This window comes from Durio zibethinus, chromosome 6, assembly GCF_047325235.1.
Source record: "Durio zibethinus cultivar Kanyao isolate XHJ-2024 chromosome 6, ASM4732523v1, whole genome shotgun sequence".
In the NCBI taxonomy this organism is placed as follows: Eukaryota; Viridiplantae; Streptophyta; class Magnoliopsida; order Malvales; family Malvaceae; genus Durio; species Durio zibethinus.
Window position 1 is genome coordinate 32,931,857 of NC_143167.1, and position 24,837 is coordinate 32,956,693.

At 34.7% G+C, this 24,837-nt stretch overlaps 5 protein-coding genes and 1 pseudogene across 10 annotated transcripts; 5 read left to right on the forward strand and 1 right to left on the reverse strand.

Moving 5' to 3' along the window:
* The first annotated feature begins 1,046 nt into the window (after positions 1-1,046).
* Positions 1,047-4,979, forward strand: LOC111285614 (uncharacterized). The gene is made up of 10 exons (XM_022875142.2): positions 1,047-1,421; positions 2,269-2,325; positions 2,459-2,526; positions 2,752-2,962; positions 3,044-3,144; positions 3,629-3,707; positions 3,805-3,864; positions 3,930-3,980; positions 4,148-4,226; positions 4,600-4,979. The coding sequence occupies exons 1-10, from the start codon at positions 1,341-1,343 to the stop codon at positions 4,686-4,688; spliced, it is 876 nt and encodes a 291-aa protein (XP_022730877.1). The 5' UTR covers positions 1,047-1,340; the 3' UTR covers positions 4,689-4,979.
* Positions 4,980-6,747: 1,768 nt separating this feature from the next.
* Positions 6,748-7,678, forward strand: LOC111285615 (uncharacterized). Its single transcript, XM_022875143.2, has one exon. It carries the CDS (start codon positions 6,854-6,856, stop codon positions 7,415-7,417), a length of 564 nt encoding a protein of 187 aa, XP_022730878.1. The 5' UTR covers positions 6,748-6,853; the 3' UTR covers positions 7,418-7,678.
* Positions 7,679-9,531: 1,853 nt separating this feature from the next.
* LOC111285868 (brefeldin A-inhibited guanine nucleotide-exchange protein 5-like) lies at positions 9,532-13,374 on the forward strand. Of its 3 annotated transcripts, XM_089763069.1 has the most exons (9): positions 9,532-9,825; positions 10,858-11,089; positions 11,322-11,428; positions 11,570-11,628; positions 11,704-11,773; positions 11,861-11,929; positions 12,375-12,481; positions 12,598-12,685; positions 12,831-12,939. In XM_089763069.1, the coding sequence occupies exons 3-7, from the start codon at positions 11,339-11,341 to the stop codon at positions 12,411-12,413; spliced, it is 327 nt and encodes a 108-aa protein (XP_089619195.1). In that variant the 5' UTR covers positions 9,532-9,825; positions 10,858-11,089; positions 11,322-11,338; the 3' UTR covers positions 12,414-12,481; positions 12,598-12,685; positions 12,831-12,939. The 3 variants fall into 3 exon arrangements, with proteins under 3 accessions (XP_089619195.1, XP_089619196.1, XP_089619197.1); XM_089763070.1 differs by lacking the exons at positions 12,598-12,685; positions 12,831-12,939 and adding an exon at positions 13,237-13,374; XM_089763071.1 differs by lacking the exon at positions 12,598-12,685 and having other exon boundaries at positions 12,831-12,927.
* LOC111285866 (uncharacterized) lies at positions 13,089-17,957 on the reverse strand. 3 transcript variants are annotated; one of them, XM_022875502.2, is made up of 12 exons: positions 17,521-17,952; positions 17,317-17,419; positions 17,061-17,138; positions 16,150-16,266; positions 15,887-16,078; positions 15,550-15,688; positions 15,249-15,435; positions 14,964-15,063; positions 14,635-14,694; positions 14,438-14,530; positions 13,891-14,010; positions 13,089-13,702 (listed from the first exon to the last, which is right to left on the reverse strand). In XM_022875502.2, the coding sequence occupies exons 1-12, from the start codon at positions 17,646-17,648 to the stop codon at positions 13,373-13,375; spliced, it is 1,647 nt and encodes a 548-aa protein (XP_022731237.2). In that variant the 5' UTR covers positions 17,649-17,952; the 3' UTR covers positions 13,089-13,372. The 3 variants fall into 3 exon arrangements, with proteins under 3 accessions (XP_022731237.2, XP_022731235.2, XP_089619194.1); XM_022875500.2 differs by having other exon boundaries at positions 15,249-15,688; positions 17,521-17,957; XM_089763068.1 differs by having other exon boundaries at positions 13,891-13,989; positions 15,249-15,688.
* Positions 17,958-18,865: 908 nt separating this feature from the next.
* On the forward strand, positions 18,866-20,962 carry LOC111285840 (O-Glycosyl hydrolases family 17 protein). Its single transcript, XM_022875464.2, has 2 exons — positions 18,866-19,312; positions 19,643-20,962. The coding sequence occupies exons 1-2, from the start codon at positions 18,969-18,971 to the stop codon at positions 20,772-20,774; spliced, it is 1,476 nt and encodes a 491-aa protein (XP_022731199.1). The 5' UTR covers positions 18,866-18,968; the 3' UTR covers positions 20,775-20,962.
* Positions 20,963-21,540: 578 nt separating this feature from the next.
* On the forward strand, positions 21,541-24,580 carry LOC111285564 (uncharacterized; annotated as a pseudogene). The gene is made up of 6 exons (XR_016343194.1): positions 21,541-22,145; positions 22,241-22,338; positions 22,994-23,018; positions 23,532-23,652; positions 23,738-23,872; positions 24,143-24,580. The product of XR_016343194.1 is annotated as an uncharacterized LOC111285564 (transcript).
* Positions 24,581-24,837: the final 257 nt, after the last annotated feature.

A 24,837-nucleotide genomic window follows, 5' to 3' on the forward strand; every position in this document is an offset into this window, starting at 1 on the left:
AAACAAACATTTTATTTGATATTTTTTCCCACATATCTACAAAAACAACCAAGGCATTTCGCTCTTCCAAATGTCATAATTAATATTTTTTTATATTTTAATGCAGTAATTACAGTTTGATGTCTAGTTAAATGTTGTAATTGTATATATTTAATTAAAAAATTAAAATTAAAATTTTGTATTGTTAAATGTATCATTTATTGTTTGGGGTTTTTTTTTATTCAAATAAAATTAAAAATTACCTACAGCTTATTAAAAAGATTATGATAATTTTATATAAATTAATAAATAAATATTTTTTCAAACCAAATGAGTGAATCTGATTACGAAATGTCTTGAAAAATCAAATAAAATCTCAGGTATCAAACATTTTGGAATATCACATTTAATTTTTTGTAAAAAAAAATATAGTTTGAGATAAAAAAATAAGTTATAAATATTAAAATTTTAATTTTATTAAATATTTTAAATAGTTATTAAATATTTTGTAATTGATAATTATATGTCGATTTTTCAATGCATTTAAAAAATAAAAGGTTATGCTAAATGAGTATAGCACTTTTTAAAATTATTATATTAAATAAGTTCTAAATCTCAATTATTAAAACATATGAAATTAATTATTAACTATTATATTTAATATAAAATATTATTATAAATAGTAATTTAACTAATTTTAACAGGTGTCTTAACATTTGTTAGCAAAATTAAAACATTTATCAATTTATATAATAAACTTAAATAATACTTTGAGAATACTTGTTAGTAAAATAATTCTTTAAAAAATTATTTCATATATTATTTATGGAGCTTTTAAATTTCATTAAAAATTATCATATATTTTATTAAAATACATTTAAAATAATTAAAAATAACATTTTAAATATTAAAATATTTTAAAATAACATAATAAATAAAATATTATTAATAATATTATAATTTCAATTTTAAAATCTAAAAACTTATATAATAACTCAAATATGTAGAATATTAGTTCAAACTTTGAACAACTTTAAAATTTATTTTCTGATACAAAAGGGAAAATTAACCAACCCTAATAATTAATGAAAAAAAACCCTAATAATTACAGCAAAATAATTAAATTGGTCTTTAATCTATTTTTCAACCCGTTTCCATTATCCAACAAGCTGACGTGCATGTAAGTGGATCACATTCGGGTACGATTCGGGTAAATAAGAAATCCGATCGCCGAATCACACCGGATAACAAAATAAAGTTACAGAAGACAACGAAAAACAAAAAGTAAAGAAAAAAAGCACCGAAAAAAAACTCAGCATCTCTATCTGTTTTTTGCCGGCAGAAGGAAATAAAGATCGGAAATGCCATTGGAGCCCCCACCTTTCCAGGAAGCACCGCGCTGCGACGTCTGCAAGTGCAGCTTCAACACTTTCAGGCGCCGGGTACTTTCTTCTTCTCCTTTTATTTTTTTATTTTTTTATTTTCATGTTCTATACGAATAAATTGCCGATCATTTCATTTAATCTGATAAAAATAAAGAAAATATTATCATCCTGTAAAGGAGATTTTAGCGATTAGGGTTTATTATTGTGATAAATCGGTATTGGAGTGCGATCTCTTTTCTTTGATCTTAGCTGTTTGATTGATATATTCACGCTAAAGCTGACTTTTCCAATGCTTTAAATTGCTGATTTAGAGTTATTTTGAATCTGATTAAGCTTTTTATGATTTAATTTTTGATGCGTTGAATTGGTAATTGACAATCTAGTTTGCCTGTAAGTGGCTAGGCCGCCTACTGCAATCTTACATTCTTAAATGAATATTGAATCGGGTGCATGCTTGAAGTTACGAATATAAGTCAGATGCGCGACTGGGAGTTAATGTTTGAAAACTTAAGGCTGTCAATTGAGGAACTTTAACATAATTCGATATTATTTGTATGCTATCCATGGGATACTTGTTCGAGATTGTCGAAATTGTTATGCACGAATACAATGCGTTACTAACAATGATATAAAGTGGTGTGAGCCTAATTCCAAGTTGCGACTGACCTCTATGGATATTTGACTGTATCAACTATAATCAGAATGATTTTGTATGCTTCTTCATGGAATGTCTGTTGCAAAAGTTCATGATGATATTTCTTGGTTAGAAGGAAATGTAAACGTAAATATATACACTTTTGCATGCAATTTCTAGTCAAAGTAGGTGTGAATCTATCTATGTTAGAAAGATTTTCAAATGGAAAATTCATGAAATCAAATGGTTCGTCTCTTCTCCATTTTGCAGCACCATTGCCGATGTTGTGGGAGGACATTATGCCACGAACATTCATCTAATCAAATGGTTCGAGCCCCCATGCCCTCCATTTATATATATATATTTGGGTTAACTATGCATTTCTCATGCTGTAAAAGTTTGGATAAATCAGCTTTAACTAAGCAATCCTTTTTATTCTCTTTCCTGTGTGCACATTCAGGCATTACCACAATTTGGCGTGCTCTCACCTGTTAGAGTTTGTGCAGATTGTTTCAATAACTCTTCAGGGTAAATTTCTCTTGATTGAATACATATATACATATTTAAATATTATTGATTGGAAAGAAAAGGGGGAGGGTGTGTTGCTCGGGTATGTCTTAGATTTTTGGTGTTGGTTGATGCCTTCCACTCCTGCTTGACTTTGCTTTTCCTCTTATTTGCTTGAGTGCAATTTTAAGAGGCCATTTCTTTTTTCTTTTTCATTATTTTATCGTGGATTTCTTTGGGGTGCAGATCTGCAAAAGCTGTTCCTGAGCCTTCCTTAGGTGGAGTTGATTCTGTTACAGATGAAGTCTCTAGATTAAACATTAATGCAGTTATGGGTTCAAAAACTGAAGCAACTGCAGAGCATCCGTCTGTTGCAAGCATTCCAGATTGCAAGTGTGGGATGCCTTTGTGCATTTGTGAATCTCCAGCGCCAGCCACTGATGCACTTCCAGTTAAGGTATGAATTCTTCAGTAGTTTTAGCAGGATTTAACTTTTTGTTCCAAGTTTCTTATGGATCGACATTTGTTCCTGAGACAGATGAAAAAACCCCCATCCTCATTGGCTTTGTCAAATCCAAAATCAAAAAAGACTGACACTGGTCCCAAGAGTAGAGGCTCCAGTTCTAACAGCAAATCTAGGTATGCTATTCTTGCATTTTGTGTTCAATCTTTGTTCTTAACTTTTTCCAAACATAATGTATGATTTCAAACGGTTTAATATATTATTTAAAATTTTGCAATCAGAGCCTGGACACCTCAACTCTTTCTTACCCATTCTTGTACTGTACTTTGGCCTGAGTTTATTGAAACGTGAATGCACCTTCTCTCTTCATCTTGCTTTCCTGTTTGTCCTCGACATTCTGATAGCAGTTACTAGAATTAATTTTAATGTGGTGGAGGATAATTGTGAGCAAGACCCAAACTATTTCCATGTTTCCCTCCTTCTTGATTTCTATTTGCATGGCCTTCTTCTCCACCTTTTTGGGGTTCCGTTTTCCTCTTTAGATAATCTTATGTCCATAAGGACATGATTTCTTTTTTGTTTAGGTCTCTAGCCTATATTGGTGGCAAACTTTGCTTTCTTTTTTATGGGACTCTTTTACACATGGTTAATATTTTGCAGTTTGGCCTTCAACCCTGGTCTGGTGACCGATGGCATTGTTGTAGATAAATCTCAGATGGCTTATGATGTCAATGGAGAGGTTGAACTCTTTAATGAAGTATTTGAATAGTTATGGGACATTCAAATTTTCAGGGGATTTTACTTCTTATGAATTATGTCCTTGTGCATTTACTCAGGGTCTAAGAGAAGCTATAAAGAATGGTGATACCGCTGCAGTCAAAAAGCTTCTAAGTGAGGTATGTTCTGATTTTATTCCAATAGTTTTATTGGAATGAATTTTTAAGTATGATTACATGTGCAGGGTGTAGATGCAAACTACCATGACAAGCAAGGATTATCGTTGCTGCATTTGGTACTACTCTCTCTCTCTCTCTCTCTCTCTCTGTGATGTGCGTAGTTCTGCAAATGAGACTGAAATTGTGTATATGTGCTCTTCTGGCTGGCCAATTGATGCATAATTTTAGTTTCCATTTCTTTCCAAATTCATATGACACCAATGACAGAATTAACTTGCTGTAGGCGGCGCTGTTCAATCGAACGGACATAGTGTTTTTGCTCATGGACTATGGAGCAAGCATGGACTACAAGAATGCACAGGGTAATTTATTGTATACTGAGTTTTGTGGCATTCCTGATTTTAACTATGTCTATCTACAAATTGAAGCTACTCATGGTAGAGTTTTTTAAGGTTACTGAAAGTTGAAAATGTTGTTAGAAACTCCTTTGGCTCTGGATAAAATGAAGTGTTAAAAAACAAAGGAAAAAAAGAAAGAAATCTCACCTTCAATTGGAAAGAAGTATGATGCTCATGAATAGCTTTGTTGAGTGATGCTGTTTCCTAGAACTCCATAATTGAGAACTCCCCATCCTTTTCATTGCTGATTTGGTTGGTAGCATGTCTGTCTCTGATTTGTATGAATCTGTTTGTCTTATGATTATGCTTTAACTCTATCGAACCACATCAATTCCAGGAGAAACACCACTGGATTGTGCACCAGCCACTTTGCAATACAAGATGAAAATGAAGATGAAAGAAAGTGAGCAACATGAAATCAACTAGATGAGAATTTGAAGGAAGATGCATAATTTACTCCGTAACCCGAAATGCATGAGCTCGACCTGTCAACTTCAAGAAGAAATTATTGAGATAATGCTTCATGATGTCAGTTTCAGCAAGAAATTATATGTATAATGCTGCACGTGTATGTATTATATCTGGTAGACAAACCGTCAAACAGGCTGCTCAACATAGAGGCTAAAACCAAATGCTGTTTTTTCATTTATTTTTGATCAATAATCAGAATGCTGTTGTGAGGCAATAAAAATTATTAAAATGGTAAACTCGTTATTTCTGTTACTATTCTGGTAACATGTAACGTGTGAGAGAGTTTGATGGGCCCCTTTGGTCGGTTGATGAACTAGGCCGTTTTAGTCTTCTTTTTTCCTGTTTTTATCTTTGGGTTTGTGTTACATTTATTTCTTTTCTTTTCGTTTGTGAAACCCATTAAATGTTATACTTCGAGACATGCTTTTTAAATGAAACTCTTAAATCCCTCCTTGTTTAAACTGCTTCGATGCTTACCAGTTCCCTTCATTCTAATCTGGTGCATAGGCTATTGACCCTGCATTTTTTGTATAGATAAGATGGACCGTTGTATGCTTGGCATTTGGATATGTGTTGTTATCAAAATTATCTTTGGGGTTTGCCGAAAGATGTTGCAGCATCCACCTTTATAATTTGGTCATGATCAACTTTAGAATAAAAGGCGCACATGTAGAATGCAACAGCAGCCTTTTCTCTTGAATTTGGCAATCGCATAAAGTGTATGGCCAAAATGTTTGGGATAAGGTTTTTCAAACTCTTATTTTTTAATTTTTGCATTCATTCAACAAAATCTTCTCAATCATAAGTTTGCCAGCTTTTAGTCAATAGTCATGCTTGCGAAGAACGGATAGGAATTCCCTGAACAAATGATCTTTGATTGCTTTTAGGTAAGCCAGGTTCTTTTTCCTGAAAGACAAAACCATGGATGTGAATTTTTCTCAATTTGTTGCTTCTTGTTTTTCATTCTTTAATATATATTTTTCCCCCATTGCCATTTCCTTTCCTAGTTAAAATCGTAAAGTAACATATTAGGAACTGGTAATAGGTGGGATCTGACTTGGATTGTGGAAACTAACGTGTGATGGGGGCCCATTTCTAACGTGTCATGGTCATGGGTGAAAAAGCAAAGCAATCTTCTTTGATTTTGCATGTGTATGTGATGATTTTTTCCTTCTTTTCCACCTAACATGCTAGAATTAATCTGCTCTTCATATAATTTGATGGATGATGTGTGTGATGATTAAAATGGGTCATTGCCTCATTGGCCTTGCTTTTTCTCCCCTCCCCTGTGCCTTTCATGACTGAACATAGACTTCAAAGGAATGCTTTGGGCCACACATCAAATACAGACATGAATCGGCAGCAGTCAGTGGAGCACATGCAGGAAAGCAGGCTTCATCCTACAAGCTGGGACCAGTATGGCCTAATGTCTTGCATTGTCTTTAAGTTTAACTTCCCAAAGTTTTTTTTTTTTAACCTCAATCACGGCAGAAATGAAGAAAAGTTTTCTCTCTTTTAATTCTTTTTGGTCAAAGTCTCAGAATATGAAAACATGTTTCAAATTAGAAGATAAAACTTACCACATTATCCATTTATAACTCATCCCACTACAATTTAACATTTTCCAAAAAAAAAAAAACAACTAATTTTATCTTTATCTTTCTTTTAAAGAAGAATTGATCATGTCCAACAATGTTTTTGGTAGTTAGACAACCTTTTGATGACTTTCCATTACCAATTTCCTTACGAACCAAAAACCAGATTCATTCGGTACATCCACAATCTCATGATCCGATCCAGTTGCTTTACTTTAAATCTAACTTTAACCAACATCGCATGTTCACTTCTACTCTCCTTTTTCCTTCCAATTTTTTTATTAACTACTTATTTCCATTTAAACAAATAAAAACAATGAAAGATACTTGAGATAATCGACTGCCGAGTGCCGACGAAAATCTTATAAAGAAATCCACTATGGCTTGGCCCCCTCCTTTTATATAAGTCCCTAGATGCTCCTCTAACTCTCCCCCTTTCTTTTCCTCTCCTTTACCTCCTCTTGCTAATTACTTTCCTTTCTCTTTGCCTTTCTGTTTCCCTTCATTGTTCTTTCTTTTGTTTCAATGGGTTTCTTTGTAGAAGATCCAGGGCTAATTGTAACCCATCTTCTCTATAAAACAGCTGTTGTTTTAGCAGTTTTAAGGTGGGTTTTGTCTTGGGCTGTTAGGTTTAAAGACATAAGCTTCTTTACTTGTGTTACTTTTTCATCCGACTCCCAACACAACTCTTCTTCTTCTTCTTCTTCTTCTTCCTTGGTTTCTTCACAAATGATTAGAGACAGTCTGGCGCTGACAACCTTGGAAGATGCTAAGGAAAGGCTGCCTTGGGTTTCTGACACGTGTGCAGTCTGCTTGAGTCAGCTGAAGGAAGGTGACGAGGTCAGAGAACTGAGGAACTGTCGCCACTTGTTCCATAAAGATTGCATTGACAGATGGGTTGACTATGGTCAAGATCACGACCACGATTATGATCATGATCATGACAATGATGACGAAGATAATCACAAGACTTGCCCCCTTTGCAGGGCCCCTTTACTCACTTCGCAAAGCTTGGGCTGGCCTAAGAATGAACCCAGCTGGGCTGTCGAGCGGCTACTCTACCTATTTGGGGATGATCTCCTCCCTTGATCCACATAATTATCTATTTTTTTAGTCTTTTTTCCTCTTTTTTTTACATATTGTTTGCTCAATTGATCATTGAGATAGAGCTTGGCACATATTATTGTATACTTAGCAGTCAATTGATAGTTTGTGCATGGCGAAAAGGGTCAATTTGGTTCTTTGGGGTATTTTGTTCCTTGGGTAGTTGTATATGTAAATATACGTCTTAAAACTTTTTGTATTCTTCTCATTTTCATGACGAGCCTATTTTCTTTGAGTTTTAAGTAACTGTAACCTTTTTTTTTTTTGTTTTTTTATCTCCCAAAAACAATTAGAGTAATTTGATTGATTCCAGACGATGATCATTGGATGTGACATGAAAGCAATGGATTTGCATAAATTGATAATTTAAAATATGATATGAATATAATATAAATAAAAAATATAAAAATAATATAATTTAAATTTTTAATAAAATTATATATAAAATTATAAAATAAAAAATTTTATTTTATATTTTTATATTAATATAAATTATAATATACTATTTTTATATAAAATATAATATAAATATATAAATTTTAATATTTTATATGATACGAATATAAGATGTCATTTTTGAATTATAAATGTAGATATCTCGATTAGATCATTTTTAAGTCTAAGTGATGGTTATTAGTAACATTATTTTTTTAGCTAATTTTTCCTAAACAGTGTATAATTTTGTTTTTGGGTATTATTAAATCACACAGAATAATTCACTTTATATAAAGTTTTTCTTTTTATAATAACTAGTGCCTACTTTAGTCAAATTTCAATGATGAACCAGCTAATCACCTACTAAAAAAGTATAATAATATAGCTGACCAAAATAGTACATTGGAATTTTGGTATAAATTGGCACCATGGCATGTTGTACTAATATTATATAATTAAATTATTGATTGCTGTTTTTTTTTTTTTACCAATTTAGTAGGTATATATATATATATTTTAAAATTTCAAGTCTAACATTTAATTTTTATTTTCATATTTATTTTATTAAAAAAATATTATATACATAAATTTTTTCAAACTTATAATCTTTATGCACCAATTTCAATGTTAGACTAACTAACCCAAAAGTATATTGATTGCTAGATATATACATAATAATTATTGATTGTTATATATCTATATTAACAAAAAAAAAATATAGGAAAAAGTATAGAAATATAGAAGGCAAGTGCTAGATAATAAAGAATCATTTGCATGGTCCCTTTTTTATAATTCTTAAATCGGAATTAGTACCATGAATCAAAATTTTATTTTCAAGAATCAAATATGTTTCTTAAGATGTATTAAATAATTTTAAAAGTAATAATAAATAACACATATAGAAGGAAAATAAATAAATAAATAAATTATACATATTAATAGGATTGTGTGATTATGTGGTATAAATATAAAACATGGTTGTTTTACAAATACTTAACTTAAACATTAATGGTTTTATATTTTTAAATAAAAATTTCTTATATTTTTATTTTAATTTATTAACTAAAAATTTAAAATCTTCATATTATTTAAGTTTAAAATATTTAAAGAGTATGCTTATGATTTTTTTTATAAACAAATTATATTTTTAAATAATTAGATATAATTAAATTTAAATTGAGTCTGAATCAAATTCATCACAAAATAAATCAAAATATATCATATGTAATTTGATATACATCAATTTACTTTTATATTATAGATACACTATGATTCATAATAAAGTTGATTTCATTTGATTTTGTAAATTAGAAGTGTTGAAAAAAATGTGATTAAAACCTTGAGGTCTAGTTAAAACTCATGTTCTACCCAATTGATTTTAGCTAAAATTCATGGACAATAATTAATATATTGAAAAATTAGTTGAAATTTGGCCAAAAAAAATTAATTAAAATAAAATTAATCAATATTTATTGAATTATGTTCATAGTTAATTTTTAATCTGTAAAATTAGTCGAATAAAATTTTTAAAAAAATTATAACCAAAAGAGCGACATTTAAGGGGTCAAAGATTTTTAAAATCTATTCGTTGAACCGTTACCCAGTCAAAACCCGGACAGCGCTAATCGTAACTAAAGCCCGTTAGATACAAGACAACACACAGTGTTTAAATATTTTCTAATCAACAGATCCGGTTTTTTCTCTCCATATCTCTTCGTTGTTCACTCCAAGCTCCAATTTCTTCTCGCTCAGTTCTCTCTTATCAATTTCTCTGTTTGGTCGATGAATTTTGCGTTTTAGGTAAGAGAGAAGAAAACTATGAAATTATCTTTATTCAAGCGTCGGGAAGAGAAGAATAATTTGGCGGCTGGATTCGTGAGCCGAGCATTTGAGTCGATGCTCAAGGAATGTGCCGGCAAAAAGTCCCCATCTTCAAAAGGCTATTCAAACTTATTTAGGTCAGATTTTTTTTTTGAATCTTCTTCTATGATCTTCGGTTTTTTATTGTTTCTTTTGAAACTGACGCTAAATTCTACTCGCAATTTTTATTGATCGTCCTTTATCTGGTAATTGTGCTTCTGATTATAATTTCTTTGTTTTTAATCTGTATTCTTTTTTAATGTTGTTTTTTAAGTCTAAGTTTGATATTCAGAATTAACCAGTTTAAGAAGTTTGGATTGTGCTTTATTGATTTTTCTACTGCATTAGCGGTTGTTTAGTTATTTGAGTTTCGCCTTCCATGTTTACCCGCATTCAACTATGGTTCTTGGAGTTGGTCCTGGTTCTTTTTTCTTGTTATAGTGGATTGTTCTGGTCTTTTTCTTCTCTCCCTATCATCACCATACGCCGATTGACTAATTCTTTAAAAGATAATAGAGGAATTATGTCATTAAGAAGAAAAGGAGAGGTGTGAGAGTAAGGATGTGAGGCCTTCACTTCCTACCATTTACGATTCCCCATGCATTTAGTAGGTGACATCTTCACTGGTTTTCTTTAATATGTGAACTTATCTCTTCCTGTAATTTCATGTTAAAGTTGTTGCTGTTTGGTCATAGCTTTCATGTATTTACTTTTATTGGGTTTCTTCAGATAGTCCAAAACAAACGTATCAGCACTCTCCATCCAATGAACCAAATCAAGAAACACCTTCCGCTGGAGATGGAAGGTTTATATGTGTTTACAATCTTATAATCTGATTTGTTCCTAGTTTCTTACCCAAGATATAAACCCAACGAAATTGCTTTTCTTTTATATATATATATATATATATATATATATATTGGGTTTATTAGTTTACAATTATTTAGGCTCCATATAGTTTAGAGCTGAAGTTTTTACCTGTCACTATAGCCTTTGTCAGATTCAGCCAACACCCTAAATGGCCTTGTTAAAAATGATATGGAATTGATATTATTTGTGCTAATGTGATCATGACTGATGCGTAACAATTATAGATGATCTCTAATTTTTGTTTTATGTTTTACTTGTAGTTCCGTTGAAACTGAAACTCGAGTAGAAAAAACTGGAACAAAGAATGATGGACCAAGCACAGTTTCACAAAGTGCTGGGGATGCAGAGCATGTTGGCATGATAACTGGTGTAAGTGGAACTATCACAACTGCCTTAGCAAATGCGGGATAGGAGCTTGTTCTAAATTCTCTTCATCTTGCATTTGAGACAAAGAACTTAAAAATCCTTGAACCAGCTTTGGATTGTCTTCATGTATGTAGTTGCTTTCTTTCTTGATCTATTATTTTTGAATGTTTATTTTCTACTTATTAGTCTTCTCTATGGTTCTTATATAAAACATCAAGGCAAGTTCAAATCCATTTGAAAGCTTGCTATTTATATTCCAAAAGAACCTCCCTATTTTTGTTCAATTTGATTTTTGGAAGTTAAATGCCTTCGTTTTCTACATAGTGATTACTGACATGATCTGTTTTAATTCCATAAGCGCAACACCAATTGCTTATGATCATCTCCAGGGAGATCCTGGTCAAGGATACCACAGTTGCATCTGTTGAGGAACTTCAAAACCTTGCTGGTGGTGCTGATATTAAGGTTCATTCTTTTATTTACTGTTTTTTGTTTTTATTTACTTTGACTTGCGGGCCTCAGGTTTTGTAGCATGTGCTAGGCGTTTGTTTATTGAATTTTTTTTTTTTTGGTTTTTTATGGTTCTCATAATTATGTGTTTCATAGGGTTTAGAGGCTGCTCTTGACAAAGTAGGACATGTTGAGGATGGTAAAAAGATTACAAGGTATGGACTAAAATATTTTACCCAGATTGCTAGTTTCTGTTTTCTTGCTATCATGACACTTGAAACTTATCGTAGAGGGGTTGGCCTTGAGAGCATGAGTATTGGTAAACGTGATGCATTACTAGTGTTCCGCACCCTTTGCAAGGTTGGTCTACTTCTTATTCCGACACCAATTATTCTCGGCATTTTGAAGTCTCTCTTGGCATTCCCTTCATGAAATATTGTCTTGCAGATGGGTATGAAGGAAGATGCTGATGAGGTCACAACCAATACAAGGATTCTGTCTCTTGAGCTTCTGCAGGTCAATTTTATGAATTTATTTTATGCTTTGAAGAATGTTTCGTTTGTAGTCTTTGCATAATAGAATAAAACGCTTTAAAGTTTGAAGGAATATGCTGATGGGGTCACAACCAAGACAAGGATTCTGTCTCTTGAGCTTTTTTGTAGATCAATTTTATGAATTTATTTTATGCTTTTGAGAATGTTTGGTTTGTAGTCTTTGCATAATAGAATAAAACGCTTTCCCAACTATGTGGGGTCATATTTTTTATATGCTTCATTTTGTTTTTCTCTGTTAAGAGGATATATTTGCTATTCTCATGCTTGTTATTAGCATTGAAATATTGTTGTAATCCTTGAATAGGTGGATAGATTGTTTTAAAATGCCAAAATTTGTTAATTTTGAGAGCAATAAAGAAAAGATAGCTAATGTCATTCATCATATTTGCTGGCCTATGGTATTGCAGGGTTTGTTGGAAGTTTACAAAGAACTTCCATTTCATTGATTCAATGAAAGCGTATCTCTCATATGCTTTGTGGCGGGCTTCAGTTTCAGTCCCCTGTCATATTTCAGGTTATCTTGTGTCTGCATGATATGTTTTCTTTATCCTGTTTTAGAAGAATCTCCTATGAGAATTTGTCTCTGATTATGGCTTTATATATTCCTTTTTTTTTTTTTTTTTGTGGCAGTATGCTAGTGGGATATTTTCTGTGCCTTTGTTGCGATTCTGAGAGTCTTGAAGTATGATTATTTTCTTGACGTGTAGTGCTCCATTTGGTGAGAGCGCAGATATTAGGCCATTTTCGATTTTTTTTTTCTTCATGTGGAATAAGTTGGTCGATGCTTCTGAAGTAGATAACCCACACATTGACATCTCATTCTTTAAATTTGTTGATAACCAATCGCAACTTTATTTATTCAGAAGGATGTTCGTGGAGCACCCGTTGATCTTTTCAGTAACAGTTGAAAGCTCTCATACCTTGAGAGTTAGAACGGCTATTTTGTTGAGCTGCTTTTGCTGCACATTCCATAGCCATGTTTTAATGTGATCTGAGTGAGAGAAAAATGGATGGTTGAAAATTGACATTACATTTTCCCGTGATATTCCATTCTTCTTCTGGGTAGCATAGAATTAATATAGGTAGGTAGTTGTTTCAGAAATGATTCTTTATATCAGATATGCAAATAGAAAACCATCTTTGCATCAAAAATTTAGTGTTACAAGGAGAAATATATTTTATTTTCACACGTTTTCTGTTTTACTCCATGCACTCTATCCTTTGTTATATTCCTTCCCTGATTGTATGACTTGCTGCTAATTCTACTAGGACCAAGCAATTTACACATAACACGCAGAAGTTAATATGGATACAGCTGTTGTGTTGAAGAACTGCCTGCTCTGGTAGTTAAAGCACGAGTTTTTACAATTTGTCACCCAAAACTTTTGAAGGGTGGCTGGTCTTATCATGCAGAGGAAAGGGAGTTCCGATCATCCAATAGGAAGAGAAAGCGAAACCTTGAATCGAAAGGTAAGACAGAGAAGCTTCGAGCACCAAGAAGCCTCCACTTATTACGTGATAAACAGTCTCTGACCATGGAAGCTTGCTGTGGCGATAAGAACTGACAAATCCAATCGGGTAAAAGTGAGTCTTCCACAACTCCTTTGGCAAAACAATGCAACAATTTAGGCACCAATACTTTCCCTTTGTTATTAATACCAACAGATGCCTGGATGTAATCTTTCATTGACCTTTTTAGCAACTCATTCACATTTTCAGGCCTGAAAATCCTCACCTGATTACAAAATAAGGACAACAGGAAAACTCAGTAAAACAAGAAGTCAATCATATCAATTAGAAATTTCATTAGTACTTAATCAGTTATTACTGAATTTTCAACAAAATTTGTGGAGTTCAATGCTTTTATAGTGAAGAGACACTCAAAAGACTAGAAGGGGGAATGAGAAGCGAATGAGATCTTACAGCGGGCGACGAATGCAACCCACTACTTAAGGCAAAATATAGAAGAGGCTCAGGATGATCAATTATATACTTCTGCTGCTCGTCAGAAGCCGTGAATTTCTGAAATGCAAGAACCGCAGCCTAACAATGATTATAATCGGAAGTTACGTCATAGAATGCTTTCAAGTAAGAAACCAATACAGAAAAGAGAAGAAAATACCCCCACAAAAAGGAAATGGGGCATTGGAAAAAATGGATTTCCTTTTTGGAGAAAAGAAACAATAAGTAGGACTAATCTCGAAAAACTTAAAAATTTGATGAAATAACCCCCCGAAAGTTATTATGGCGCATCGTTTATGAAGCTAACTTATCATCCTTCCACAGATGCCAGAAATTTTATGTACTGGTATTTGCAATCCTCTCTTTCTCTCTCTCTCTTTGCATAATAATATCCCATTGCATGGTGCATGTCCAGTCCAATTTTGGATAAGGATTAGCTACAATTGCATCATCAAAAATTCTATTACAAGGGGCTAGTAACTGCACATAATGGAGTGATTATACGTACAATTTGTGGTCGATAAGTAGCAGGGTTCATTTTTAGAACAGTGCATTCTATGTCAGCTGCACTCACTGAGAGTCCTCCAACAGTGTATGCAGCCTGCATGTCATCATGCTGTGCTGTTAGCATTTGTTCAAAGCAGCATACAGAGGGGAGGAGAGGGGAAGTGTGGAGGGATAACAGGAAAAGTTACAGCATCAAACCTTCTGCATTAAGGAAAATAGTTTGATATCATTTCTTGGAACTCCATATGCTAAATATGCCTGAGAAATAGAGATAAAAGTGAAAAAAATCAGAGATATTTAATTCAATTAGGGCCTAAGAAGAAGAATCTATAGATCCAGACGTCATGAAAATGCAGAGGATGGTCATAAAATGAGGTCTGAGACCTTGCGTGCCCTTCTTCTAGCCAAGACTCCCCATCTATTGATAGAATCCCAACTTATCGAAGCTTAGAGTGTGTCTATATATTGTTTTTATGTGCGGGGGAGAGAGAGAATGCATAGATTGGAAATGAATAGAAGTGTATTACATGCATAATCAAAGCATTATACAGGTTAATCCAAAATGCCAGCTTCTCGTTGTAACTCATTTGAGATGGATCCACTCTGTTCAACTGCTCAACAAGCAATCTGTAAGCAAACACAAAGGAACAATAAAAGCAATAACTGGTTAATTTCATTGCCTAAAGCCTTTACTGAAGGCTTTATGATAAAATAGCTCCATGAATTCCATTTCCCTACTCTAGACCGATTGTTAGAAGCCAATGAAACAAGGATATAAAAACTAGTCTAAAACTAAGGGTTACGTAGTTGACCTGAATCTTTTTAGAGCCATAGCAGCATATTCAAGTTCTTTGTTCCCAACAGAAAACCATGAGACTTCAACTGCTGTGCTGTAGATCCCGATACAACATGTCCAGTCATCTTTGCCAGAGACTCCATATGGATCATTCGCACCACCTCCCGAGGGACTCCTTACTAAGGAAGTTGCAATGGGTGAGCCTGAGAAAGATGCCAAAATTTTGGCAAGGGGACAGTGAGGAGAAGCTGGTGACACCAAATACTCTGAAGAAAGCTTGGATGAATATGCCAAGAAGATGAAAATATCTCTCATACGCAGGACCATTTCTTCAGATAGCTGATTGGGATGATGCCAAAGGTTCTCCACAATAAAACCGTCAACAATAGCAGCCTCTGATGGCGATATATCATCCATGTTTTCTTCTGCTTCCTCTTCATTGCAAGGCCTTGCAATCTGAAACATAAAATAGACTGTTAATCAGCTTTCACTTTACTTCTTCAGAATAAGAGAAACAAATGGCTAGAGGAATGTACAGCAGATGTATTTTAGCATAGAAAAACCAATGTGCAAACTCCATATGATAATCAACTATTATTATTTAAAAGCCACAGGATCATCAGAATAACACTTTAAAGATATAGATGACAGTACTGGTTCTGTTAAGTAAGCCAAAGTGCGATCGAAAAGTGATGTTGTGGGATATGGAAAATGGTTTAAACGGTACTCAGCAAGACGTCGCTCATTTCTCTCCTGACTAAGCTGATATTGTAAAGAAACAAATTCCTGCTCAAGCTTTGATACTGTAATCTCCAGAACAGCTACGCTATCTAAAAGCTCCTGGGCCTGAAATCCAAATTTAGGAGATTGAGAAAAGAACATAAAATAGAAGAGAAACCACGCACAGGAAGGCTGACCTTATCTGGAAGCTTGCCTGGAGAATTAGAAGAAGGTGAACCAGAGTGTTCAACAGCACTTGCTAGAGCCAAGTGCAAATCAGTCTCTTCATGCAATTGCTGCTGCAACTTTTTAACCTGTATTATCCAAGTGGTAGCATGTTGCATGAGCATGAGATATCAATCCTGCACAGAGTTGGCTGTTACCGGCCCTCTAAGAAAAAAAATTCAAAACTTGAATATGATGGCACTTCAATAATCATTCATTAGCAAAAGTGTTTCTCTCTCTCTAAAATTAAACTGCATTGTCTTAGTAACAAAGCTCTCTCTAATCACATCAATGTTAATCATGTTTCCTTTTTCTCCCACTCACTCAAGTATACTGCAATCCTAATGCTTCTTCACTTCCTTGCAGAATAAATCTGAATCAACCTTCAATAAGCTTAAGATTTATATAGACGAAGAGTGCAGTGATGTAGACCAAAAAAATAAAAGTTCAGTGGCTTAAGGCACAATCATCTTGCCTTAGGTTTTAGTAAAACAGAGAGCCAATGAAAATGGTCTAGAATTCACTAATCATCACCTATCCCTAATCTCATGTTACAATAATTTGCTGTTCATAAATTTAATTACCTTGCCTATTACACTTCTTTAGAACTTTCCAGACTTGTACAAGCTCAAGAAATCATAAACGTAAAAGAAAATGAAATTTTCAACAGTGACTGGAGTTTTAATGTAACAAAGAACCACATGGCATTGACTTTGAACAACTAAAAAGCCACATGACCTTAATAAAAAATTTAACATGCAATCTCCAACAACTTTTTTTAGATGAGAAACAGAAGAAGGGAAAACGAAATCTAATGAAAGAAACCAATTGCATCACTTGCAAAATAAAGGGGAGTATGCAGAGGCATATAGAATCCTCTTACTTCTTGTTCAAGCTGGTATTTATAATGACACATCTGCTCACTTTTCTCTCGCCCAATGCTTTCCTGGGGCTTAGTATCCTGGTAACAACATGATTTCAGAATCTAAAAATCTTTAACAAGTCTAAATACAGACACCATAATAACTCCTTGCTTGCATAGTAAAGGTAACAACTCCTCAGACAATAATTTGCATTCTGAAAATTACATAACCTGCTAACCATAAAATTGGGAGCAGAGAATTAGCTTTGCAAATTACCTCCAACTCAGAACAGGAGTTAAAAGGGTCATCCCCAGCTGAAAATGACCTGCTCCAAACCTTGCCACTTTTCCAGTGTAAATATCTATTAATAGAGCTTGCCCTGCAAAACCATCCAGGCGTCCACCATACCACATTTACCATCACAGAAAGAGATGCATAAGCAGCAAGTGAAAAAGAAGGAAGAAGAGGAAAATGACCCACCAGTTGATTGGCAAAATAAAACCCCCATTATTACCACCAGTGCAATTTCCATTCCCATTGGTGCTGTTATCATTAGGACTTTGAGGATGCTGGTCTTCATCCAAAGCTTCTGCCTTTAGACAAAGCATCACTCCAAAAAAAAAAAAAAAATCTAATGAACGCCCAGATGCAAGCAAAGCAAGTAATTTTAGTTGAAGTTCACCATCATTGAATCCATTTCTTATTCTTGCACTGCTGACACAGAAGAATCTAACAACTCAACTCCACAAATAAAGGCTACCCTTTTAAGATAAAAAAAAGAGAAAAGAATCAGCAAGGAATTATTTTCAAGTGGAAGAATGAAAGAAAAGGACAAACTACAAGGAGAAAAGTGCGCATTGGGGTGGGATTTAACGAGTCGAGAAATGCTAACAGTAGGAAGAAAGTGACCCCAGTTCAATAGTTGATGCAAATGTGGAACTATCATATGCAAATGGGTCATCATTCACCGACAATGCTCACATGCCCTTTCGCCTTTTCAGTTGTTTTCATGGTTTTGTTTTTTCTTCTTCCATTGACCTTTTAGTTCTCAAACGATGTCGTTTCTAAACATAAAAGATTGATGTTGCCTGCATCATAGCATGAGTTGTCAGATAGATTTTGGGGTGATTTATTTTTAATTTTTCTCATGAAGTTTTCTTTTTATTTTTTATTTTAAAAGAAGTCAGTCATAGGGGATTATTTGTGAATTTATAAAAGAAATCGTATCTAACCTTTTTTCATTTTGAAAAAAAAAATGTATACAAATGGATTCAATTTGAGCCCAAAACAAAGCCTAGATTCCTTTCATGCCTGAGACCAATGTCAGAGATGCTTAAGGTCCAAACAAGAGTGGTCTCTGGCCTGTGGGCCAGGTTTTTGCATTGGCAATTGTATCTAAATGGTCAAAAAAGGATAAATTGAATATGAAGTGACCGTATTAATCATGAATTTTATAGAGAAATCTTCCCGAAACAAATAACAAAGGAACAAATAGTATTAAATCAGTTGTTACCAAAAGGCTGAATGTCACAAAGTGAAGGATAAGAAAGACACTTTTAAGACCAGACAAACATCCTAGTTGGAAAGTATGAAGACATTCCTTCCACGTTGGTTTTGCTGTTTGGCTCAAGATGAATAACTAACGTAATGGTCTCCAACATATATGTTTTGTTTACTCTATACCTTTCTTGATTTACATTTATATTCTTTCTGGCCTTAAAATAAGGTTTTTAATTGATGATTCAAACTTGGGTGTTTCCTTGGAATCCAGTTCCTTGTTGACTCTTTGTGTAATTCTTTCCCTTTCTTTTCCCTTTCGTAAAAGCACATTTGCTTCACCTTATATGGCTTTAAAATTCAGATTGCTACATCTATATACAAGCACATAAAAGCAGACCTCCAAAATCAGAGATTCTGGTTTCCAAAAAATGGGTCAATTCCGTTTGTTATGGTTCTTCTTTCTTTGCCTGCTTGGATATGAAGGCTTGGCTAAGGGTGTCTTAGGCCTGGCTTGCAACTGGGGGCTGCAATCAACACACCCGCTGCCACCTAACATAGTGGTAAAGCTCCTGAAAGACAATGGCTTCAACAAAGTGAAGCTATTTGAAGCTGATCCTGGAGCACTCAAAGCTCTTGGTAGATCTGGTATCCAGGTTATGGTTGGAATACCAAATGACATGTTGGCATCGCTTGCAAGTAGTGTCAGAAATGCCGAGTCATGGGTGCAACAAAATGTTTCCCGCTACATATCCACCTATGGAACTGATATAAGGTACATGAACTCTCATCTTTCCAATGTTTGTGCTAAACTTTGCTGTCAAAAAGGTTCCATACTAATTGTCCGAAAGCTTTTATGAGTAATCGAGCTGTTGATTTACGTGGAAAACAAAGTCTATTGAAACCTATGCTGTTTTATCAGGTTTGCAAAATAAATCTCAATCTGCGACATGTAATTATCAATAGATAATACAATATAGTTGAAAATCATGATTTTCTCCAACATATTTTTTCACTATAAAAGGACAATATACTATTTGCTTTTGTTGACATATTACATATACTTAGAAGCTGAATTCGTTATGGTATATGTGATTATTCCCAGGCATGTAGCCGTAGGCAATGAACCTTTCCTTCATACCTACAAAGATATGTTTGTCAAGACAACATTTCCAGCCCTTCAAAACATTCAAGCAGCTATTATCAAAGCTGGCCTAGGCAAACAGGTGAAGGTAACCATACCACTTAACGCAGATGTCTACCAGACTGACAGTGGCCTACCATCTGGTGGTAATTTTCGACCGGAGATCCTCGACCTAATGGTTAACATTATCAAATTCCTTCAAGACAATGGTGGCTATCTCACCATCAACATCTACCCTTTTCTTAGTCTCCAAGCTGATCCCAATTTCCCTAAAGAATATGCCTTCTTTAATAACACTGGTAGCCCCCTTGTGGACGGTTCCATCATTTACACCAATGTTTATGATGCCAACTTTGACACCCTTATTTCAGCTCTTGAAAAGAATGGCTTTGGACAAATGCCTATCATCATTGGAGAAGTTGGCTGGCCAACTGATGGTGACCCCAATGCCAACGTAGACAACGCCCGCAGGTTCAACCAAGCCCTTCTCAACCGTATAATTCAAGGCGTAGGCAGCCCAAGACGCAAAACACCGCCTGACGTTTACTTATTTTCACTCATTGATGAAGACAACAAGAGCATTGACCCTGGAAACTTTGAGAGGCATTGGGGTATCTTCAATTACGATGGCAGCATCAAATATCCATTGGATATGGGGAATGGAAGAGCTCTCGTCCCAGCCAAAGGTGTCAAATATTTGGCCAGGCAATGGTGTGTAATGGCGCCTTCGGCAACCATTTCAGACCCCAATTTGGCACAAAGCATTAGCTACGCTTGCCAATACTCTGATTGTACAAGTCTTGGCTATGGATCCTCATGTGGTAATCTGGATGCCCAAAGCAACGCTTCTTATGCGTTTAATATGTACTATCAGACCATGAATCAAAGGAAAGATTCATGTTTTTTTAGTAACTTATCTGTCATTACCACCATAGATCCATCTCGACCACCTTGTCGTTTCGAGATCATGATCGACATTGGAAAACATGAACTGGCTCCCTCCTCTAACAAGTCTTCGGCTGCAAGAACAAAAAGCCTTCTTACGGCTCTGATGCTGGTATTGGCTTTAGTTATTTGTGGTACTGTTCTTTGATTGTCTTCGTCATTACCTTTGCTGAAGTCAACCAGGCAATTATCCCTTATTCACTTTCATTTCTTTTGTTTGCTGAGGTTAAAATTTTCCTAGACCCCATTGATCATTTTAACTCTTTTCACATTGAAGTGTAACCATTGATTCTATAAATTTATGGTTGAATTTAATTAATTTTAATTGAGTCTTCCAAATCTCAAACTGTTCCCTAATTCTATGGAGCTTCCTTCGTCTCAAACTAGTTTTATAATTTGGATCCATCAAAAGAAAATTTTGGTTTGTGAATAGCCCATAACGGTAAGAGTCCAAAGTTGGCCTCAAAGAAGCAATGCGCAACATGTAAACCAAAATATTCAAGAAGAAGAAGATAATAATATACAAACCCAATTGGGGCAATTGGCATTGGGTTTCTCTTTAAAAATACGGTTGAGCGGCGTGCCAGTTGCCCAATGCCAATCGCCTATCAGCATCTCGGCTGCACCTCGTTGTGAACTTTTTGCACTTTCATTCATGCAATTACAATTTCCATGATTAGAACATGCGTTAAAAAAGGGGGCCAAAATAAAACCCTTCATTAGATTCTCTTCCAAATTTCTAGATATCCTTCAAATTCTAAGCCAGTTAAACCATAAATATCCTATAATTGTATTCTCTCTTTATTCGTTTATTGCAAGTGGGTTTGCCGCGCAACCCTCCTTTAGTATTTTCTTCCGTCTCTCTCTCTCTCTCTCTCCCATTCCCCCCAAATCAAAATTCTACTACTTTTTTAGGGTTATCTATTTTTTTTTGGCCTTTACTTTTTTATTGACTAATGGATTTGTTTAACCAAAATTCTATTTGTTTTCTTTTTTTCTGCCGCAAAATCATAATATTTCGCTCCATTTTGTGGGGGAAAGTTGGAATGTGAAAAGCTTGGATATGTTAGATAAGCAAAGCAGCAGTTTTGGTTCTTCGTTAATCAAATCTCTAATTGTAACCATAACGGAAAATATCGTTTCATGGGGGTTTTAGGACAGCTCTACACGTTGCCCAAGGACCAACGCCGTTGCTCCCAGTTCCTCGGCAAACTTGAATCTCGAGAAAATTACAATGTCAGCGGCGGCGGTGGCGGTTTTAAGTTTAACAAACCGGCCGTTGGCTTAAATTTGACTCTTAAAAATTGTTTCCAGGATTCGCGAATAGCCTTGTGTCAGAAAGCACGCGCCTTTGCTCCCCAATTGGCGCGTGATTTAGAAATCATTAGCCATAATGAACCCCAGAAAATGGCGAAGACGGCGACTGAAACTCGTGGTGCTTGTCAAAGAGGGAACCCTCTTGACTTAATCGACAAGCCTTTACCTGAAAAAATTGCGGTTGCTGTCGATGTCGACGAAGGTACAAAATATTCTAATTCTTCTCTTTTTTGTGGGAAAATTTAAGTATTTTTTAATGCAAAATTACTAATTTTCCTTGTTTTCTGGTATAAGCAGTGCTAGGGAGCTTTGTGTCGGCTTTGAACAGATTTATAGCGGATCGCTATTCGTTGAACCATTCAGTTTCAGAGTACCATGTTTACGAGTTTTTCAAGGCAAGGCTTTTTTTTCATGAATTTTTAATTCTTGTTTGGTTGCGAAGAGAAGTACAAAGAAGTCAACAAGTATAGTTAGTAATTTTTTTTTGTGGTATAAGTCAATTAGCGTTGAATTTTATTAAGTGGACTTAAAAGAGGATTAGAGCTAATTTTACGAGAAAGTGAAGACCGAAAGAAGGAAGAAAGAAAAACTGGTTCTTCCCTGAGCAAGGAAGGCTGGCAAGGTCGCGGGAAGGAAAAAAACAAAGGTGTTTTAGAGCATCTAGGAAAAACTGAGTGAGTGAAAGGCTCATTCTTGTGCCATGCAGATCTTTGATATGATTGTTGTTAACTACTGATTTGGGTTTTGGGGGGTTCGCTTTAGAGTCCAGTCTATTGTATCATTTTTGCATGTGTATAGTTTCTATGTGATTTCTGCTAGTGATTTGCGTTACAAGTTGTGTGTCATTCTGGTTAATAATGCAGATGGATTTACCTTGATGTTCAAATTGCACTAATGTACTTGATGTTTACTCTGTGGTTTGGATCTTTCCTCTTTTGTAGTTTTACTTGTGTTGTTCGTAAAATTTTCTGCTTTTGGTAGTCAGCTGTTGTTCGGAAGTTGGTTATGTTTCTTCGATATGGATTGTAATGCATCTTTATTTTGTTACAGATATGGAACTGTTCTCGTGATGAAGGTATCACTAGACATCCTGAATGATTCCTTATTAGATAATTTGTTAAATTAATGTGACAAATACTTTTCAGTAATATGTTGCTACTGCTGTATTAATAATTCATCAAATTCTTTGAGTAAAGTGCACTGAAATTTGGCTGTTTGTTTTGGATGAAAGGTGAAGGTTCTTTTGCTTTCAATGACTGTATAAAAGTTATCGACCTAGGTGGGGTCTTTTGTGGGTTTGTTCTTTTATATTCCAACTTCAAACAAATAGACAAAGTGGATTCGTAATAGAAAGTGGTTTAAGGAATTTTTTGTCATTGGAAAATGGAAAATATATCAGATTTAAGTTGAATATGTATCGATTGTAAATTTAGTGCAATACTTGCTGGTGGTTCTACATTTTGCAAATGCTATCATTGTTTACTAGAGTGCTGAATGTTTTGTTATCCTTTCTGAGAAAGGTTCAATTATTTGGAGTTTGTTTTGGCTAAGAATTACATCAGAACATACCCTGTTTTTGTTTTGACAGCTAATATCCGTGTCCATGAGTTCTTCAAGACACCATATTTCAAGGAAGGTATCCACCCCATCCCAGGTGCTCAGAGGGTTCTTCATAAGTTATCAGGATTTTGTAACCTATCAGTTGTAACGTACGTATTCTTACTATTCTTCCTTTATAATGCCTTTGCTTCTGGCCTGTGCACTAAGTAGGTCATTCATATACTTTATGAGTAGGTCTCGGCAGCATGTGATTAAGGACCATACCATTGAGTGGTTGGAGAAGCACTATCCTGGACTGTTCCAGGATATTCACTTTGGCAACCATTTTGCTCTTGATGGCAAGTCTAAACCTAAGTCAGAAATATGTCGGTATGCCCATAAGCCTTAGTCCTTAACATTGCTTCTGGATGCTTTTAATATTCATCTTTCTTTTTCATCCGTTAATCCCTTTTTAATCATCACAAGTGCAATTGATTCTTTATTTATGATACAAGAGTAGATGATGCACACATTTGCTACAACAACGTGGGGCAACAAACGCACAACGACCTCAACCTGTTCATGGCACAGAAAATTTTATTAATTCCTCGAGAAACTTATTGCGGATAAGTTTTTCTTGATGAGTTGTTTTTCTTGCAGGCTGTTAGGAGCCAAGATTCTAATTGAAGATAACCCAAGATATGCTGCTGAGTGTGCTCAAGTTGGAATCAGAGTTCTGCTTTTTGATTATGAGAACTCGTATCCTTGGTGTAAGACAGAGTCAATGAGTCAACATCCTTTGGTGACTAAAGTACATAACTGGGAAGAAGCAGAGCGACAAATAGCGTCTTGGATTCTTAGTTCTAGTGTCCTTTAAGATGGACCCTGTATAGACTCCCACATCCCATTTCATAGTACTTTGAATTGTTTCTCAAACCATGAACATTTGATGTTGCCAAAAAATTTGGGCTTATTATTGTTCTGGGTGAATCAAACATAAGGAGACCAGCCAAATTGGGGACTTGGTGTATTTATTGACTTTGAGGACAAAACTGGAAGGAACGTTGGTGAAAATTAATGCATTTCTTTCATTGTTAATTGCAAGATGCAGGAAAAAGCAGTTCCCAAATGGTGGGAACATCGATGTAATTAGATGTTCAGGACTTTGGAGGTTACTTCGGTTGTTATTGCACTCAAGAAACAGCAGTTTCATTTTGGCAATGCTTTGAGCAGTTTGAGTTAGGGAAACAATGGGTAGATCCAACTTAGCATAAGTTGCTAGTTATTGAGTTGCATATTTGGTTCCAATTCCAAAATCCAATTTTAAGAAAGGTGTTTTACAATTGTCTTAAAAA